Below are 20,059 nucleotides of genomic sequence, written 5' to 3'. Positions count from 1 at the left end.
GGTGACGGGACAGTTCAGGGCTTTTCCAGGGACAGCTGTGGGAACATAGGAATTGCCATACTGGAGCAGGACATCATCCACCGCTATCCTGTGTCTGGTACGGGCAAAGGAAGATTCTGGAATAACCTTGCCCTGGGGGCAGGTTCTTCTGAACCAACCCCTCATATGGCATGAAACAGATGGGTTCAATTTTTGGATGCTAAATTTGTGGCACCTTGGGTTTGAGCTGGGCATGCACAGCTCTTACTAACTTCAATTAGTGTTTGCTCAGCACTATCTCTGAAAATAATGCATCTTAGATAGAGCACACAAAACATGAGGTATCTCAAACCCATGGTTATGCATGATAGATGGGCCCTAGGTGCTCTTCAGCATTCTCATCCTCCCTTTTCTTCCTGCTAGTTTAGCAGACCCACCCATACTCTGGCAGACTTCCTAGTTTGGAGGATTCCAGCAGAGACCATGTCACTGGGAGGTGCTTAGCTTTTTGTCAGATGCCTGTGAAGGCCTGGACTGCTGCAGTTATGTCCCTCACAGTCTAGGATTTAACAGTTCAGATAGGTGCAGTTTCTCATGAATTTAGTGCTAGTGAATGGGTTAGAAATGCAGCTCTTGGGACTAAAGTCCACAGGGATGAAACTTTACCATAACACCAGTTTTCTTCTGAATCAGACCTTGCCCCCGCTGATTTCAGCCAAACAGCTGAAATAATCGTACGCAGAGCAGCCAGAGCCCAGGCTCCTTCTGATAAGGCTATTGGCAGATTGTACAGGACACCTGTAAAACATTCTGAGTGGATGTTATGGTTTTCCAAATTTAAGATTTATCCCATCAAACACTTACACCTCACCCCCTTGGTGGTAAGAGATTTTGGCATAATGAGAAAATAGATTCAGCCTCAGCTGGTGACTGTTTTAGAGTTTGCCTCCAGCTTTCAAACTTGAATTGATGCAGAATTTAAATGGTCGAAACCTATGTCCTCGAGGTTATGAGGAAACACTTGGGGAAGTTCAATCCTTTTCCCTTTGAGACTAGGAGTGACTAGGCAATACCAGATGTGATGATGGTGTCGTGCTATGGCTGCTTACTCACTGGGAATTGGGCCATCTCCCCCCAACATCCAAATTCATTTCACAGCCCCTAGATGGCGGTAGCTTTCAGTCACTACTGACCTGGCTGGATTTGATTAGAAATGCAAGTCTCTGTAACCCAGTACGATTGCCCGGAAGCATTCAGTTAATCTGCACTGTAACATAGTATAAATTAATCAAGACCACTCTAAAGATAGTTTTTATTTATTTGAACTCATAACTACACCCCTCTGAAAACACTGGGCATGTTACAAAGTGGCCACCCAACACAATCCTTTTAATAAAGCTCACACAACAGCATTTTATATTTAGGGTTCCTCCTGTCATTTAGGAAAAAACAACCAGGTTAGAAGCAATTCTTCTTTCAGACACTGTATTTTTCATTTTATCATTAAAACCATTTCCCTAATGACGTAAACTCTTGGGAAGTCAGATTCCTGATTTCAGGAAGGATCTCACCTCGTCCCTTGCAGGGTTTTCATTTGACAAACATCCTTGCCGGTGCCTCCATTGAAAACATAGTAGAGATAGGGAAAATACATCCATAATCACACACACACACACACACACCCTGCTCTAATGAGGCAATATGCATTTACACAGGGAAGGAAGCCATAGCACATGTGATTATTAAGACACTAGGCAGAATTCGTTTGTCTAGAGAAGAAACCTTTAAAGCACATGATTTTTTTTAAGACACTCGAAGCAGTCTGTTTCGAAGGGGGAAAGCACCATTACAGCCTGGAGTCTGAAATAGGATTGGAATCTCTGGCATTTCTTGGTCAGCAGGGACTTCAGTCATTTGGGTAAAGGTGAAAGTCAAGAAATGGTCTTCAAAAAAAGGTCACTCATCTACCAGAGCACGAATGCAAAATTGAGAAGAGGCAGTTATGGCAGAGTGCCAAGTTATCGCTCGTATCATGCATTTAACGCTTTCACTAAAATTCACCAACCAGGATGCTAGTATCTGTGCAATTTTAGTAGTATTATGACAGTCCTAGTCCTTTAAAATTCTTCCTGGTGTGTAAAGTGAATCCCACTCAATAGCACTGAAAGTCTCTAAGAAGGATGCTACCAAAACGGGATAAATCTTTTTACATTTCAAAATGTTGAGGCAGAAAACCAGGAAAAACAATTTAAAAATTTGCTAGAGTCCCCAGACTTTTACCAGCTCTAGACACTCCTCTTCTGCAGCTCAGGAGAGCCTTTAAAGGGCCAGAATGGTAATGATTTTGTGATTGTTATGAGCATGCATGACAATTTACAGACAAGTAAGTGACTGCTCCCTGCCCCAAGGAGCTTAGATTTAAGTATCTGTTGGACCCAGCTGGGTGCCCAACCTGCAGCTCATCTGTCAAATGCAGTGTGCTCCCCATCTATCCCTCACCAGCCTGCCTTCCTTTATTGCACGAACTGCATCTCTATCCCTTTTTCACAGCCCCAAGACTCTCTCTTTATGTCCACTACTGTGGTGGATTTTAACATTTGGCTGGAAGTTTAACCTTGTGTCATTGGACTAAGGGTGGGCAAAGCCAAGAATGTGAGATAATCCACCCTCAATAGAAATGAAAAGGGGGGCATTGCCCTTCTTGGACTTTCTGCTGCACTGTAGGTACTCAAAGGAAGCTCCAAACCCCAAAACAGAGTAAATCTGAAGCTCTTACCATGAAAAGGACAGAACAGCATTACTTCCCGATATTAGTGTTTATATCACTATAGTGCCTAGGAGCCCCAATCATAGACCAGAACCCCATTGTGCCAGGCACTGTACAAACAGAGCAAAAAGTCAACATTGTGCTTTCCCTCTCCAAAGACATTCATGAGGTAATCCTCTCTCAGGAAGGCTAGGACTGTAAACAAGAAGGTGGCCATTTAAGACAGTGCATTTGCCACCAGAGTGCATTCTATGGCCACTTAGAACTTCCCATGCAGTAGGAATAAAATTCAGATCCTCCTGCAGCAAAAACACAGGCCTCTAACCACTTGAAGCTGTTTGGGCCTGACACACAGTTGAGCAGCTCCAATTCCACCCACTAGATGGCACTGGTAAACACACCAGTTCAGAGTTTTATTCCCCCTTCACAGAGGGGTTAACAAGCATGGAAAGGTTAGGTGACTTGCCCAAGGTCCTAGCTCCTAGTTTTGTGCTCTACACCACATGCCCTCTAGTGGCTTTTTTCTGCCCAGAAGGCAACATTATCTCAACAGGACAGAGGTTTGAGAGAGATCACTGTATGAGGCAGAACTCTTCCATCTAGGCTCCCCACAGCCCCACTAAATGTATTTCTGCTACAGACACATTTGCAGTTAAGTAGCATTAAGGCAAGCTCTTGATATGAACATAACTCCAGTCCCAGGAGAAGTGAGATCATCATAATCATGCCAGGTTTCAGAGTAACAGCCGTGTTAGTCTGTATTTGCAAAAAGAAAAGGAGTACTTGTGGCACTTTAGAAACTAATCATGCCAGTGGACGAGCAGTGTGATCCATGTGACTGCTTTCTCATTGAAATGGGGATAATAAAGGGCCAGAGGTCTCCACATCTCTTGATTTTCTTCTTTCCTTCCCTCTGACTGGAGACAGAGGTTTCTCCTCTTTAAAGTGATCACAAAAAGGGGACTGCACAAGTCAGCAGCTCTTTCCATGTCACTGGGCTCCAAGCACAGCAGTTCCTAAGGCTCATTAATTATGCTGTAGGGCACAGAAGTTGCATATACCACTTTAGCAAGCAACAGAACAGTATAAAGAGGGGCATATTGACTTGAACTTGGGCATTGTATCTTGAGCGGTGATGGTGACAGATGCCAGACTAGCAGATTGGGGGCTGAATGTACAGTAAGACGGGGAGGGGAAGTTTGCCTTTTTGCTCTCTCCTCCCCCACCCCACACACACCCTTTGGTAATACACTTTATCAACCCTGCCCTACAGAGTTGACCTCTAAGCAAGGAGAGGGGAGTTCAAGTCTCCAATCAGTCCTTGGTCTGTCTGCCACCAAGGGGGCTACTCATTGATTGTTGTTTTTGTGGAATGGACGCATATTAATAATTAGAGTGAGATTCCTCTCATCTCTGCCGGTGCATCTCAGTCTGGATCTACAATACTCCAATGCTCTCTGAGCCCAGGGCTTGTCTAGCCAGGCATATCAAATTACAGTGGTGTTTACAATGTGCACAAACAGGGATAGACATAAGATCTGCCAAATGACATCCCTTGTGATTTCAGCTAAAACTGGAGCCCAGGTAGGTGTGGTTGAGAGGCAGGTGCACTCAGTCCTCACAGGCCTCTAGCAACCCCGCTGTAACCCCCGCCAACCATTTCACTTGAGAGACACAGTGAGGGAGGTAATATTTTTCATTGGATCAACGTCTGTTGGTGAAAGAGACAAGGTTTTGGGCTTACACAGAGCTCTTCTTCAGATCACGCGAGCCTGAAAGCTTCTCTCTCTCACCAAAGAGAAGATGGTCCAATACAAGATATTACCCCACTCACCTTGTCTCTCTAATATCCTGACTATACAACATTGCAACCAACATTTTCATTTAGCAGTCTTCTGTGAGGCCCAACAAACCCTCCCCTCATCCCCAGACCTCCGAGTTAAATCTTGCCTTTCCAGTTCCTTTGAGAAGCAGGTCTACTGGGGGTAGAGCACATTCTCAATGATTGGGGGACAGAGATCTGGGCAGCTGTACTTCAGCTGTGAGCCATCTCCCAGGAGTACTATTATTCCTCTCTCATCACAGGGAGGGGGGGAAATCACAAGCCAGTAGCAGCATCAGACAAGGGTCTATTTACTTCCCACCTGGGCCACTGCCCCAGAATGAGTAACAGCTACTTGGGAACTTAAAGCTTTCTTACTTGAAAAATATTTACCAGCTGTGTGGTGCTAGCAATTGCTAATGGAACAAAAATATTTCAAGGGAGTCAAGCTCTTGGATCAACTCAGAGAAGCAGAGGAAAGAAATCACTGGCACAGGAGGGATCAGTCCTCCGCTCACACACAGATGGAATAGCCCCTTTGGGGGCGGCTAAGAGAGGACAGGACCTCAAACAGCCCTATAGCTGTACTGCTCACAAAGGCACTTAAGAGAAGCACTAATAGCTGATGCAGCTTTATGGATAGGTTGGAATGGAAGATTGAAAAATATGCCCACAAGAGAGAAGAGTGGTCCTAGTTGGTTCTTAAAGCTACCACAAGACAAAGCCCCTTTTAAATATCTTCCCCTTAATCCTTTATGATTGCGATCCTGTCTCTTGGAATGGCTTGCTCTTGGTACACATTATAGTTCGCCTCATCAGCACAAGGCATCACATCATTTGTGAAATGCTGCACGTGGATAAGAGAGGGGAGTCTGTCCTGAACCCTGCAGTGTCCAGCTGAGGCCTGAAACCTGGCATTTGATTATCTTGGCTCTGAAATCTAGACATGGAGCATCCACGTTCTCAAAGTCTTGTGTTGTTAATCTTCCTGAACTGTGCATAATTTCTTTGTGTGGAGACAGGTGGGGTAGGAGTGTGATTTCATCTCTCCTGGTTGGTGCATATGGCTTAATTCATTCTGCACCCTACTTTTGGCCTCTGGTGTACAAGAGCTATCTGTCCTTTAATGCCTCTTCAGACACCTATGATGAGATGGGCACAGCCTCCAAGTTCGTAGGGAATGGCAGTGGGATCCCTGTGGAAGGAGCCATTCACCTCCACAGAATGTCACTGCGATCAGTGGGAAAGGGATTTCACACAATGTCTTCGGCAGAGTGCTGAGGAGTGGGTGACCCCAGGGTCAAGAACTGGCCCCAGTTGTACAGGAAGCCCTGGTTATACTTGCCCGTGTCTACCACAATCCCACCCAGAAGCCTGCGCCCGGTGTCCTCCCGCAGAGCCAGCCGAGCTTCCCTCTCGGTCACGTTGTAGCTGATGTTCAATAGCTGGATGAGGAGGATGTAGCCCATCCCGGCCGTTACAATGGCACAGTACCACACACACGTGAATGACAGAGCGGAGCTGGCAGTGGGGAAAGAGATGGGAAGGAAGCCATTTAATGTGGGCATAGCTGCTTTAATCCGTAGCTTCAGAGATTGAGAGAGAGATTTCCCCTGGTAACAGATCTCCCTTCTGTCCCTTTCCATATCTGCTACAACAGCCCCTTTCATCAGGTGATCCCAAAGGGTTTTACAGACATTAAAGCCCCACAACATCGCTAATAATGATGCTTAGCACTTACACAGCCATATACATTTCCAATAATAAAAAATAATAATAATACCCAGCTCTTATACAGCACTTTTCACCAGTAGAATGCCACGTGTTTTACAAAAGCCAGTATCATCCTCCTTTTATAGGTGGGGAAACTGAGGCCCAGATTGGGGACTCATAATAATAAAACTAAGCTCTTATCTAGTGCTTTTCATCAGTAGAACTCAAAGTGCTTTACACAGGAGGGCAGTATCAATATGCCCATTGTACAGGTGAGGAAACTGAGGTCACCACCAGAGCCAGGATTTGAACCCGGACCTCCTGAGTCTCAGTCCAGTGTTCTAGCCTCTGTTTCAGCACTGTATAAATGTTAATGTTTTTGTCACCATGCCGGGGAGAGAGGCAAGCACTAAGCCCTTTTTATAGCTGGACAAACTCATGCAGAGATGTGAAGTCACACACTCAGAGTCACACCAGCAAATCTTTGGTGACGCTAGGTAAAGGAGGTCTGACTCACATTCTACTGCCCTAACCACTAGATCACACTGTTTTACAAACTCTAAGGGGAGCTCAACTTATACAGTCACAGAAGGAAGCAACTGCAGTCTGGGACCCACCAGCCCTCATTCCCTGTCTGCTCATTGAATCTAGCCACTCAAATGCTCTAGACACTAACAGCCTGGTCCACTCTCCCACACCAGTTGCATGGGAGTAGAAAGGGGTGATCTTTCAGGACACCTTATAAAATCCGCTAGACTATGAAGGCCAAACTCTGCATGGCGGCAACCACTGGATGTCCTGACCTACACCTAACTTGGACTGGTTAAGTCTCTGCTGCAGTCACAAACACAACCTCTCCATTGCCCTCCCACCTCCTCTCCTACAACTCAACCTCTTTCCTTCTCTACATCACCGCCACTCCCCAGCTACACACCACCCAGTAATCCCCAAAACTCTTGGACCTGGCATTTCATCTCCCAACCTCCCTGATCACTTGCTTGTATATTGAATTCCTTCTCCCCACTCCCGATCTTGTCTATTTAGACTAGGGGTGGGCAATTTTTTTTGGCCCGAGGGCCACATCTGGGTAGGGAAATTGCATACAGGGCCATGAATGTAGGGCTGGGGTAGGGGTATGGTGTGCAGGAAGGGGCTCAGGGTGCAGGAGGGGTGGAAGCTGAGGCAGGGGGCTCAGAGCAGTGGGTTGGGGTGCAGGAAGGGTTCAGGCTCCAACCCGGCGCTGCTTACCTTGAGCAGCTCAAGGGTGGAAGCAGCGCGCAGCGGGACTAAGGCAGGCTCCCTGCGGCCCCTGGGGGAGGGGAGGGCAGAGGGCTCTGTGAGCTGCCCTCACCTGCGGGTAACTCCCACAAAGCTCCCATTGGCCACAGTTCCCCGTTCCCAACCAATGGGGGCTAGTGCCCGCAGGTGAAAGCAGTGCTTGGAGCCCTCTGCCCCCCCACTCCCTCAGGGGCTGCAGGGACATGGTGCCGGCCACTTCTGGGGGCGGCATGGGGCCAGGGCAGCCAGGGAGCCTGCCTTAGCCCCATGGCTCCACTGGGGTGGCAAATTCCGTGGGCTGGCAATCCCGCGGGCTGGATCCAAAGCCCTGATGGGCCGGATCCAGCCTGCAGGCCGTATTTTGCCCACCCCTGATTTAGACTGTAACCTCTTCAAAGCAATGGCTGTCAGCTACTGTGTAAGCTGTACAGGATCTAGTCCAAAGGGGAGTCCATCCCAATAGGGGCTTCTAGGTGCTACTGGATAATAAAAATAAATAAATCTTGGAACTACAGGACAACACAGAGGCAGCTGAATGGAAGGAGGATCTGTGGAGCTGATGAAGGGGTGGCAGGATGCAGCCAGGCAGCATGAGAGCTCCTAAGCACTGGAGAGGCAGCGGAAGGGAGCAGGTGAGGATCTTTGAAGGGAGCCAGAGAGTAAGAAAGGAAGTCTGGGGACTCAGGCAGCAGGGATTGGTGGAGGGAGTCAGATGAAGAAGCAACAGCTTGGAAGACTCATACACTGAGGATGAGGTGAAAGGACAGAGACGGAGGGACAAGTAGGATGGTCTTATGTTTAAGGCACAGGAGTGGGACATAGGAGAACTGAGTTCCAGTCCTGGCTCTGCCACTGACTTTCTATGGGACCTTGAGAAACTAACTCTGTGCCTACAGCATCCCTTGCTGTAGAATGGGGACAGCACTTCTCAGTCTCCCAGGAGTTGTGAGGATAAATTCATTGTTTGTCAGGCATGACGCGGGCCATAGGAGATGGACTGGGGCCTCCGGAACTGGAAACAAGTAACAAGTGGGAACTGAGCTACATGATCTGACCTCTGAGGAAGGACCCATGTCCCCACCCCGTGCCCTGTCCCTGAGAAGATTTCTCACCTGTAGTCTGCATAGGTCCCTGGGCAGTAGAACAGCGCTATGAACATATTTTGGCCCCTACAGATGGTGTCCAGGGTCAGTGTAATTCCATAAACGGAGGTGAGCAGGAAGAGTGATAGCACAAGGATAAAGGCTCGGTGGTTCCGCTCCCCTACGCAGCTGTTAATCCTCCAAAGGAAAGAACATTTTATAAAACATTTTTCTTTACTTAAAAAAAAAAGCGTCTCTCTCCCTTGACTGGCAGAGAATTTGGTTCCAAGGTGTGTCTGTATAATACACTCACCAGAGTGCACATAAAGCCACTCAAGGGCACAGGCTAGTAATTTAGGCCAATAATTAAGGAAATGTAAAAACAGCATATTCAGATCCTGCCAGTGTCAATATAGCTCTGGGAGAGCCTCCCACATCCTGTCAATTGCCTGCTGGCAGGCTCTTAGCCTTTCCTAAAACCCTAAGAAAGGTGACGTCTCTTTGCTTGATATATCCACACACCACCATCCCTGGGATCTTGGGCTGCATTTACACTGGCAATTTTAGTGACTCTCCCCCTGCTGCTGTAGCACCAGTGCGGCTCCAGTGGTGGAAGCAATTGCAGGAGTGCTAGCATGTCACAAAATTTATACCTGCTTAGAGCATATTTAAACATCATGGCGGTAAAAAAAAACCTGACCCCTTTCTTACATCACTAGCACTCCACTCAGTGGAACTGTACTGGTTCTAGAGTCACAGTGGGAAATTTCCCTAAAACTGTCATTGCAGACAGACTAGGACCCAGAGACCAAAACCTGGTCTTGAAACATAGATCTCCTATACCAGAGTTGGCTAGTTATCAGGTCACCCTACTTAGGGCAAATGACAGCTCTCTGTACCAAAATGAAAGGCACCAATTCCAAGTGGCAGCCCTATTTGACTGCTAGCATCTGGATCAAAGAGCAACAACTTCTTTAACCTTAAACAACAACCTCAGAAGTCCATGGCACCTACCAGACACAGTGATGGTCCAGTCTCCTTACACATATGCCACACAACCGGCAATGTCCAGCCCGAGGTGGCCTAATCAGCTGACATTTGGTGCACCAGTCCTCCTTTGCTCTGTCTAGTCCCTCGGCCAACGTTCTAGAATAGCCCTTGGCATCACTGTTCTTAGCATGACAGCTGGCAATGCCAGACAAAGCTGCTCCGTGAAGCCCATTGGAACTCCCCAGGATTTTCCTGTTTGGCAAGTCATTGCTGCCTTGGCATGGTGATTTGTCATTGCTCATTTGGCTGGCAAGGTAGCCAGGGTCTCTCTTGGCTTGAGACAGGGCCACAAGCATGAGAATTAGCCCACAGGTGAGAATAACCACCTGAGTTTGCCCCACATGGCCTCGGGGAACCACTTCCCGGAGGAACACATAATACATGTACCCCAGAGAGAACAGCCCCAGGCTCAAAAAGAAGAGAGTCCGTCCCTTTCTTCTGTGTGTGAGGTAGTAGTACCACAGCACCACCACAGGAAGGGATGTCAGGATAACAAGTGCCAACAGGAAGTGCAGAGCTGCTACATGGAGGAAGACTGGCAGCAGGACGAGTGGTGGGAGCAGGCTAATATTGATCTTTATGGCCCCCTTAAGCCAGGGGATGCGGAAGCGATCCAAGATGGTGTCTGCAATTCTCTCTAAAGTCCCTGGGGGCAAAGATCTGCACGTCAGCCACCTGTTAGGGAAAAGCACAGATTTTGCTCACATACATGAGACACTTCTGTGCTGTCTACTCCCCTCTTAGTTCAGTCTCTCCTTACAATCTAATCAGAACCCACAAGATTCAATCACTTCACATCAATCACTTTGACTCACTCCCTATTTCCCTTCCCATTTCTTCCTATTCTATGCCTATCTGATGTAACCTGTAATCTTTCTCAGACAGGAGATGTGCCTTTTTAAAGAAATTTCTAAAGACCAACGCAAGGTTATTCTATTAATATTAAGCCTTTCACTCTCTAACTTCTGTGATTCCATCTACCCACTTCAACAAAATCTGTCCCTGATTCAGAAACCAGATGAATAGCAGCTGTGAAACTGACAAGAATCAGGTCTGGGTGTCCACAGATCTCTGGCTCTGGGGCAGTCCACACTGTGGGGCTTACCCTAATGCTGCAGACCCTGGAAGTCCTGGGTCTCTAGCAGCCCTGCATGCAAGCTGGCAGGAAACCAGGCAGGCAGGAACCCTGCCTGTGCTTCAGTGAAAGTTCTTTGAACCCAGTAAGTTTCCACATAACATTTTGGGTTTAACAAACAAGAATTTTCTGATGAAATCCTGTTTTGCTGTGAAATTCCCAGCCTGCTCTATTACCCCAGCCTTTATCCCAACCAGGCAGAAGGCTTTTGACATTCCCAAAATGCCCAGTCCCTTGTCAATTGGCACTTGACACAGACAACCACTCCTATCTGACAGGGAGATGTTTAAAAGTACCAAATGGAGCAGTTATGTGTAGACTGGGTTTCCAAAGCTGAGCCTGACCACACAGTGCCCCTTTCTAAAGAAGCTGGTTAAAGGTGGGGGGGGACGACACTCAAGATACCACGGTAATGAGCGTGGTATGAGCCCCCCTATGTAAAGGCAGATTAGAGACTAGGCTCTTTACCTTTCACAGCCCTCATCGAGGTCCTCGCAGTCACAGCAACAGGCCACTAGATGGTTCTTCTCCCCCCTCCGGTCAATGTACTCGCAGCAGCAGAGCGGCTCCTCCATCTCAGACCCTTCGGCCTTCTTCCTCCTTTTGCCCGGTTTCCAGCCGCTGATTCCGCAGGCAACTGAGGCTCCCGCTTGCTCTGGCCGGCGTGCGATGGCGACTCCTGCGGGGGGGGCAGCGGGGAAGGGCACAGGGACCCGGCTGCCCCGGCACTGCCTGCTGGGGTCCTGCAGAAGCGAGTAGTCGGCTATTTCTGGCACAAAAGCCAGACGTGAGTGGAAAGAGGGGCGGCGGGGCCGGGCGGCGGGGCTTCAGGGGCAACTCCTCTGCTCCCCGGCTTAGACCGGCGGGGCCGGGCGGCGGGGCTTCAGGGGCAACTCCTCTGCTCCCCGGCTTAGACCAGCAGCCCCGGGCCCCCACGGCTCTAGCCCGGGCCAGCCCGTCGGAGGGAGAACGGGGGTGGGGGGGTCCCAGCTGCCCCCTGAGCCCACCCAGGTGCTCAGCCCGTCCTCCCCCGGCCCCGCACACCCACCAGCCCTGCTCCACCCGAGCCCCCTCCTCCTCCAGCCACCCCGCCCCCCGGCGCCCGCGCCGCCCCCCTGCCATTCACTCCGCACACCCCATCCCGGAGAACAGCTGTGATTGGCTACGCCCCCTGCAGGCTCTCACCCCCGTCACTCACCTCACGTGAGCAGGGCGCCCGGCTGAGGGTGGGCAGCCGGCAGCCTCCCCGCCCACTGCTCCCGACCGCTTCCGAACACCCCCGTGCCAACGTCAGCCGGGATGGCCCAATGCCGGCGCGGGCGGGGCGGGGCCAGCCATGACGTCACGGCAGAGGCCGGCCTGCTTACAGGGCGCGGGGGGTGGCGACAGGTGGGGGGCGCAGCCCGGCCGCGGGAATGGTGTGCAGGCCGAAGCCTGGCACAGAACGCGGTGCAGACGCTACGTCACAGAGCCGGCCGCGCGCGCTCCCGGCCCCCGGCCCGTACCCAGGCATTGCCGCGCGCGCGGCGGTAGCTTTGCCCGGCCAGGCTGGGGCGCTGCGCTCGCGCCCAGCGAGCCCGGCTGGGGCTAGAGGAGCCGCGAGCTCCCTTGCGAGCCAGCGCTGCCGCATCCGCCCCTTCCCCCAGGCCGCGCAGCCGTGGCATCGGTTTAACGAAGCGGGGGCCGCGCTTGGGCGTGTTGAACTGGTGCAACTCCGCGGGTGGCCGGCGCCACGCACGCTTGCTCCGGTTTAACGTCGCTGTCTCCTCGCACCGCCGCAGGCCCCGCTGGTGGCTTTTGAAAGGCGCAAAGGGGAAGGATCTGCCCAGCAAAGTAGCAGCTGATGAGCAAGACAAAGCACGTCCCTGCGGGTACCGGTTTGCCAGGGGCAGCTTGCAAAATCGGAACTGTTCAGCGGAGGTCTGTAGCCAAAAGGCTGTCGGTGAATCCGACTCACCAGCAGCTGCAACAGAGAGGAGCAACTACAACTATCCTTCCTGCTCAGTACACGGTCCTGGGAAGTTCTTGGTTCCACAGACATGCATAGTGTGGCCACAAAACACAAGCCAAAGTATTTCAGTCAGTAGGAGACAAGCACCAGTCTTGCATCCTAACTGCTAAAAACTAGCTGCCTTTACCCATATGCTTACCAGATGACAGGCAGGCCGGCCGCCAATAGATAAGGAGGGGGAGATAATGCCCCAATAATTGTCACGGACTTGGCTCACTGCAGCTAGTGGATACAGAGCAAGGCACTGAGCTCACGCTTTCATTGCCATACAGCGTACACCTCTGCAGCGCCATCTATGCTACAACTGCATCAGGGAGCTGGTAACAACGGTGGTCCTTTGGTTGTAACAGCTCTAGTTTACAACAGAGACAAGACCATAACTATTAGGCTGCTTATAAAACACTCAGCATTCCATCTACACTGGAAAATAGACTGGGTCAGGGACAATTATAACCAGGTCCCCCTGTAGTGTAAACAGGACGCTAGTTTTTGCAGGCTATAGCCCTGTTTGAAAGGAACTCCAAAATACAACATACACTGGTCAGTAAATGGGTTTGTAGCACAGTGATGCACTGCATACACTGGCCAGGGAAATTGTGGCCCTTCCTCCACAACAAAACAGCCAATTTTCACATACTTGTAACCCAGCCATGTTATAATATAGTTTCTTCTTGCTTGTATGAACATAAAACCAAAACCATGACAATCACAGCAGGGAACTACCTTTGAGGGTTAAAATACACTTCCCTCACATATTTAATGTGTTGTTTTGCTGTCCACAAAGACATGAAAACCATAACACAGCTGGGGTACAAGCATGTTTTTCAAGCATGATTAAACATGCCAGTTTCTGTAATGCAGAGTTGGCAATGTTGTAGCAGCAGCCTTGGTTAACCCTGGTTTAGGTTTTTTAGGAAGTTGCTAACAGGGCTTCACCCAACCAATATAAGGGCCCCCTCAATTTTGGTTTCTAATCTGGCCGTTTCCCAATGGTCTGTTATCATTTCTGGGTATCACACCAAGGATTGAAGGAACAATTTCTTTTGGAGTGCCGAAATTTCATTAGGCAAGCTGAACAGATGTGGTGGGGTGGGGGGGGAGGAATTAGCAGAGCCCATCAGTGTGCAGAACAATTTAATAAGAGATTAAACATGGAGCTCTTTCATTTTGAGTGAAACAAAAAAATGCAATCTTAAAAAAATAAATATGGGTATTTCAAACTGCTGACTTGTTTTACACAATATGTATGTCTATGAAGGAGCATATGAATATCCTGGATATGTGAAATCACTGCCTGCTGTTATTTCTTTACAGAACATCCCCCGTCCTGCCCCCGCTGTAGCTTAGTGCCACTGATTCTTCAAATCAATATAAAAGAGTTCAGTTTTCATTAGATACAGTCATTGCTGTGCTGAGGTTGCACTTCTCTGTAATTTGCACATCACAGTTACACAGTACAGTACAATGTTCTCACTCATTCACACCTCTGGCTTGTTCACAAGAAAACCAGATGTATGGGGGTGGTGGGTAGAGATTCTCAGAGTTACAGGACCTCAGAACCTGCCCTGTTTTATCCAGAGGTCTGTATTAGCTGCACCAGGAGCTGCTGAACAAAAAATAGTAAAAAGCTCTGAGATAACAGAATGTCAAAACCCCCACCCCCAAACAGATATGCAGCATCTTCATTCTCATGACATCTTGAGTTGTGGGTGTTGGTAATGTTAACTCTCAGTCTCATCACTCTTGGTCTTGTTCAGGTGATCAAAGCTTCTCTGAAGCATAGAAAGGGAGCTCTTCAGCTGTGGAGATACAACCCCCGGCCCCCAAAAGTATATAAATTATGCTGCTGCAAGGATGAGATGTAAATGTTTTATTTTTACATTCAGAATAATTCCCTCCCACCCTTTCATATTAACAGTAGTTTGCAGTAAACCATTTAGAATCAACCGTAGAATCACAGAATGTCAGGATTAGAAGAGACCTCAGGAGGTCATCTAGTCCAACCCCCTGCTCAAAGCAGGACCAATCCCCAACTAAATCATCCCAGCCAGAGCTTTGTCAAGCCTGACCTTAAAAATCTCTAAGGAAGGAGGTTCCACCACCTTCCTAGGTAACCCATTCCAGTGCTTCACCACCCTCCTAATGAAAGAGTTTTTCCTAATAGCCAACCTAAACCTCCCCCACTGCAACTTGAGACCATTACTCCTCGTCCTGTCATCTGGTACTGCTGAGAACAGTCGAGATCCATCCTCCATGGAACCCCCTTTCAGGTAACTGAAAGCAGCTATCAAATCCCCCCTCACTCTTCTTTTCTGCAGACTAAATAATCCCAGTTCTCTCAGCCTCTCCTCATAAGTCATATGCTTCAGCCCCCTAATCATTTTTGTTGCCCTCCACTGGACGCTTTCCAATTTTTCCACATCCTTCTTGTAGCATGGGGCCCAAAACTGGACACAGTACTCCAGATGAGGCCTCACCAATGCCGAATAGAGGGGAATGATCACGTCCCTCAATCCGCTGGCAATACTCCTACCTATACAGCCCAAAATGCCGTTAGCCTTCTTGGCAACAAGGGCACACTGTTGACTCATATCCAGTTTTTCGTCCACTGTAACCCCTAGGTCCTTTTCTGCAGAACTGCTTCCTATCCACTCGGTCCCAAGTCTGTAGCGGTGCATGGGATTCTTCCGTCCTAAGTGCAGGACTCTGCACTTGTCCTTGTTGAACCTCATCAGATTTCTTTTGGCCCAATCCTCTCCTCCCAGTTTAGTGTTATCTGCAAACTTGCTGAGGGTGCAATCCACACCATCCTCCAGATCTTTAATGAAGATTTGAACAAAACCGGCCTCAGGATCGACCCTCGGTTTGATACCAGCTGCCAACTAGACATGGATCTGTTGATCACTATCCATTGAGCCCGATGATCTAGCCAGCTTTCTATCCACCTTATAGTCCATTCATCCAGCCCATACTTCTTTTAATGTGCTGGCAAGAATACTGTGGGACACCATATCAAAAGCTTTGCTAAAGTCAAGGAATAACATGTCCACTGCTTTCCCCTCATCCACAGAGCCACTTATCTCGTCATAGAAGGCAATTAGAATAGTCAGGCATGACTTGCCCTTGGTGAATCCATGCTGACTGTTCCTGATCACTTTCCTCTCCTCTAAGTGCTTCAGAATTGATTCCTTGAGGACCTGCTCCATGATTTTTCCAGGGATTTATATTACAGCTGCTAGGCAAGCACAGTACACAGCATAGACTGTCATTTCTACATAGTTACAGAGCTGTCCTAAATTCTGTTACCCTGCTAGACTATGCTGCACTGGCTACATTGCAAGAAAGAAACCATTACATTGTCATTTTTAACATAGTTGCTGCATATGGCAAATACTGAAAGGAACACCCCAACAAGATGTGCACTATAATAGAGGCATGATGCCTTCAGTGTGCTCTGAGGACAAGGATGAATGCAGAAAACTGCCAGCACTCAGAAAGGGCACAATATTATAGCAATCTAAAGTGTACCATGACTTGCACAGGAAAAAAGTGGTGAGTGATTTTTTTTTTTTTAAGATAGGAAATGTGGTTAAATTCTCACTCAATATAGTTCAATATTTAATTTTCTATGTTCTTTAAAAATACCATTTTAGCTATTTGGAATTAACTACTGTCAGAATGGTAGGAAGTTAGGAAAATAGGAGAGTCGGAGTCAGAAAGAGAAGAAAAAAATAATTAAGTTAAAAACGTTAATAGGCTAAAAAGTTTTAAAAAATGAAATCAACCAATTTTGCAATCTTTCATTTGCTAAGCCATGGCTTCTCAATCCAGAGGTCAGAAATGCATCTGCACCCTCCTTGTTTTTATAGCTAGATGGAAGTGGGGCAGGTCCCCAAACTTTTCCTGTTATAATATAGGGTCATGGTATGGAGAAAGTTTGAAAACCACAGTGTTATGCAACTGGAGGAGCCTGGAAAGGAAGAAGGATGAAAGGAATGATCCCACAAATATCTGCTCTCCCTCAAACACCCTTATCAGATATTTTTAAAATGTGGAGTTTTTAAAATAAAAACTGAAATGGAGACAGAGCCAAATATCTGCACACTGATGCCATTGCAGGTGAAGCCAGCTCATCTTCGCCTGTTGCCATCTTACATACATGTAGAGCAAGAGGGATGACCACTTAAAAGCCTGTGGCACGCTACACAAAAAAAAATCCTCAGAGCAAATTGAGCAATTGCCCAGTTCTCTCAGAAAGAAGAGAATGGAGCCATTCAAAAGTAATCCTATCTTAGCTTTTCATGGGTTCACAAATGCACCAAAGCCACCTCATAACCAACATCAAAGGTATTTGATAGATGTAAAAGGATCAGCATGGACACTTGATCTTTGTCCATCGCAAGGGGGAGATCACAGAATCATAGAAACGTATGACTGGAAGGGACCTTGAGAGGTCATCAAGTCCATCCCCTGCTCAGAGGTAGGACCAGGTAAACCTAGACCATCCCTGACAGGTGTTTGTCCAACCTGTTCTTAAAACCTCCAATGATGGGGATTCCATAACTTCCCTTGGAAGCCTACTATAGAGCTTAACTACCCTTTATAGTTTGAAAGCTTTCCCTAATATCTAACCAAAATTTCCCTTGCTGCAGGTTAAGTCCATTACTTCTTGCCTAACCTTCAGTGGATATGGAGAACAATTGATTCCTGTCCTCTTTATAACAGCCCATAGCATATTTGAAGACTGTTATAAGGTCCCCCTTTGGGTTTCTTTTTTCAAGACTCAAAACAAAACAAAACAAAAAAACTAAGTATATTTAACGTTTCCTAATAGATCATGTGTTCTAAACCTTTTATCATTTTTGTTGTTCTCCTATGGACTCTTTCTTAAAGTGTAGCACCCAGAACTGGACAGAGTACTCCAGCTGAGGCCTCACCAGTGATGAATAGAGCAGAACAATTACCTCCTGTGTCTTACACACAAAACTCCTGTGTCTACACCTCAGAATTATATTAGCCTTTTTCACAACTGTATCTGAGGTCCTGGCCACACTGTGGCTTTTAACAGTGTTTGAAACCATTCCCAAACAAGCTTACAGCCAATGGCTTCATTTATGATCATCTTCCAGCAAGACCAACACAGTCTCTGTACTCTATTCAAGCTTAAAATGAAACCGACAGTGGTCAAGGAAGTCTGTGGTCTCCAGGTAACACTAGGGCTGCCTCACCACAACTTTCACCAAAACAAGGGAGCAAAGTTAGAAACAAAGATGTCATTGGAAAGGATTATCCGTATCAAGAGGGGGTTCTTAAGTGTGGGCGTAAATCACCAGTTTGTGAGATGCTGGTGCCTTTCCTGCCTGATGGTCTCCCACCAACAAGCGGACCAAATATTCTTCCACTAGGATGTGCAGTTCAAAGCCCCCGGGGCATCCTAGAACTTCACTTAGCAAAACAGGCTGAGTTTCAGCCTGAGAAGACTTCTTGTTCGTCTCCACTCCTGCATTGATTGCTCTCAGAAAGGCAGCCAATCCAATCTGAATCCAATTATCTTGAGGTAGGCAGATAACTCCTCACAGCATAAAGAAAAGGAGTACTTGTGGCACCTTAGAGACTAACCAATTTATTTGAGCATGAGCTTTCGTGAGCTACAGCTCACTTCATCGGATGCATACTGTGGAAACTGCAGCAGACTTTATATACACACAGAGAATATGAAACAATACCTCCTCCCACCCCACTGTCCTGCTGGTAATAGCTTATCTAAAGTGATCATCAGGTTGGGCCATTTCCAGCACAAATCCAGGTTTTCTCACCCTCCACCCCCCCACACAAATTCACTCTCATGCTCAAATAAATTGGTTAGTCTCTAAGGTGCCACAAGTACTCCTTTTCTTTTTGCGAATACAGACTAACACGGCTGTTACTCTGAATCCTCACAGCATGAAATTTTCCACTGTGTATCCAAGTCCCACTCTTCTTACAAACACCTTTCATTTGGAAACAACTTGAAATCCAGTGGCTGTATGAGTCTTCCTGCCAGAACTTTATCGCTAGGCCATACTAGCATAGAAGCAAACTCAAATCTACCTGCCTACGTTCCCTTTTTAAGCATTTTAGTATGATATGCCTCAAGCTCCTGGACTCCCAGAGTTAGCTATCCTGGCAAATATGATTTCTGCCTTAGCACAGGGTGATCCAAAGAAGCAGAACTATACATTATGGGAGAAAAAAAATTAAAGGAAAATTTAGACAATGAAGATTTGCTATTTGTTAGATTTACCAGGCTGTGGAACAGTCTCCTAAAAATAGTGTTGAAACCCGGTCATAGGAAGCTGAACTAGGCAAACCAATGGGGCATGCACTCTATGGCAGAATCCAGCACTGGCAGGAGGAGGGACTAAATTATTTAATAGGTGTTCTCCGCTTCTAATTTTTATGATTCTTCAAAGTGCAATGAATATATCAAATCAATGTTTTTTCTATTTCTTCTTCTGCTCTAGGCAAACAGAAATACGGAGTGCTCAGGAAACAGGCAATTTGTACAGAAAGACAAATGAAGCCCAGCAAAAGAAAAGGGGCAAGGCCTGAAAATATTGCCACTTTCTTACACATCCTGCTGCAGCTTTGTTCTTCCTGAAGACAGGTAGCCACAGACCGGCTCATTTATTTCATAGAGCAAGACGTTTTTTAAAGGGGATTTTAAAACTTTTGAAAAATGACCTCTATTTTTTTGTTTCCTCACAGCTACCTCAGAAGCGACAAAAGCGTGTGCGGGAAGGAAGCCTACCTGTTCAAGCATTGCAATAGAGTCTTGCAGCACCCCCTTCACCTGCTGGACCTGTTCCTTGTCACGCTGAGGGATATCCTCTCTGGACACCATGTCAGGGACTAAGCTGAAAAGGGAACATGATGAGAATCATCAATACCATGGAATAAACATCTGTACATCCATACCCAGCAAGCACTGGTCTCTACCTGCACTCATTAGCACTTTTCAAGCCAGGACCGCATTCAGACTGTGTACAGTTACATTTGAAACTATGTTACCACTTTCTTAGAGATGTTGCCTTAGTGCATTTGTATACACTGGACACTAAGAGGAAACATGCATTGTAATTAACAAACTGAATTCCTCAGGCTTCTAAACAGGAGTAAAATCTTTCATCTGAAGGAAAGTTAAAGTGATCTAGTTCTTTTGCCAGTCTTATGTTGCAAAGGT

The 20,059-nt window shown here is 47.4% G+C and overlaps 2 protein-coding genes and 1 long non-coding RNA gene across 6 annotated transcripts in view; 1 reads left to right on the top strand and 2 right to left on the bottom strand.

Annotated features, from left to right (window-relative positions):
* Nucleotides 1–1,274: 1,274 nt before the first annotated feature.
* On the bottom strand, nucleotides 1,275–12,152 carry ZDHHC23 (zDHHC palmitoyltransferase 23). Its single transcript, XM_073308671.1, has 5 exons — nucleotides 12,025–12,152; nucleotides 11,295–11,569; nucleotides 9,656–10,366; nucleotides 8,672–8,839; nucleotides 1,275–6,089 (listed from the first exon to the last, which is right to left on the bottom strand). The coding sequence occupies exons 2-5, from the start codon at nucleotides 11,399–11,401 to the stop codon at nucleotides 5,822–5,824; spliced, it is 1,254 nt and encodes a 417-aa protein (XP_073164772.1). The 5' UTR covers nucleotides 11,402–11,569; nucleotides 12,025–12,152; the 3' UTR covers nucleotides 1,275–5,821.
* On the top strand, nucleotides 11,369–19,986 carry LOC140896692 (uncharacterized). Its single transcript, XR_012154604.1, has 3 exons — nucleotides 11,369–11,613; nucleotides 19,341–19,483; nucleotides 19,585–19,986. It is a non-coding gene; the product is annotated as an uncharacterized lncRNA (long non-coding RNA).
* GRAMD1C (GRAM domain containing 1C) overlaps nucleotides 14,051–20,059 on the bottom strand; it is an 83,597-nt gene continuing 77,588 nt past the window's right edge. For all 4 annotated transcript variants that reach the window (XM_073308639.1, XM_073308648.1, XM_073308647.1 and 1 more), the window contains 2 exons: nucleotides 19,628–19,733; nucleotides 14,051–14,636 (listed from right to left, as the gene is read on the bottom strand). In XM_073308639.1, the coding sequence (XP_073164740.1) occupies nucleotides 14,559–14,636; nucleotides 19,628–19,733 (184 nt within the window). In that variant the 3' untranslated portion in view covers nucleotides 14,051–14,558. The remainder of the gene's footprint in view (nucleotides 14,637–19,627; nucleotides 19,734–20,059) is intronic.

The sequence above is a fragment of the Lepidochelys kempii genome, chromosome 1 (assembly GCF_965140265.1).
Source record: "Lepidochelys kempii isolate rLepKem1 chromosome 1, rLepKem1.hap2, whole genome shotgun sequence".
NCBI classification, from domain to species: Eukaryota; Metazoa; Chordata; order Testudines; family Cheloniidae; genus Lepidochelys; species Lepidochelys kempii.
Note: the sequence above shows the minus strand (reverse complement) of the source record. Positions and strands in the feature narration are given on the sequence as shown.

Excerpts from the sequence above, each read along its gene's own strand:
- ZDHHC23 (XM_073308671.1), bottom strand. The coding sequence starts at position 11,401 with ATGGAGGAGCCGCTCTGCTGCTGCGAGTACATTGACCGGAGGGGGGAG. Across the intron at positions 10,367-11,294 it reads CTCGATGAGGGCTGTGAAAG|GTGGCTGACGTGCAGATCTT; the intron begins GTAAAGAGCCTA and ends TTTCCCTAACAG. Across the intron at positions 6,090-8,671 it reads GGGACCTATGCAGACTACAG|CTCCGCTCTGTCATTCACGT; the intron begins GTGAGAAATCTT and ends CCCCACTGCCAG.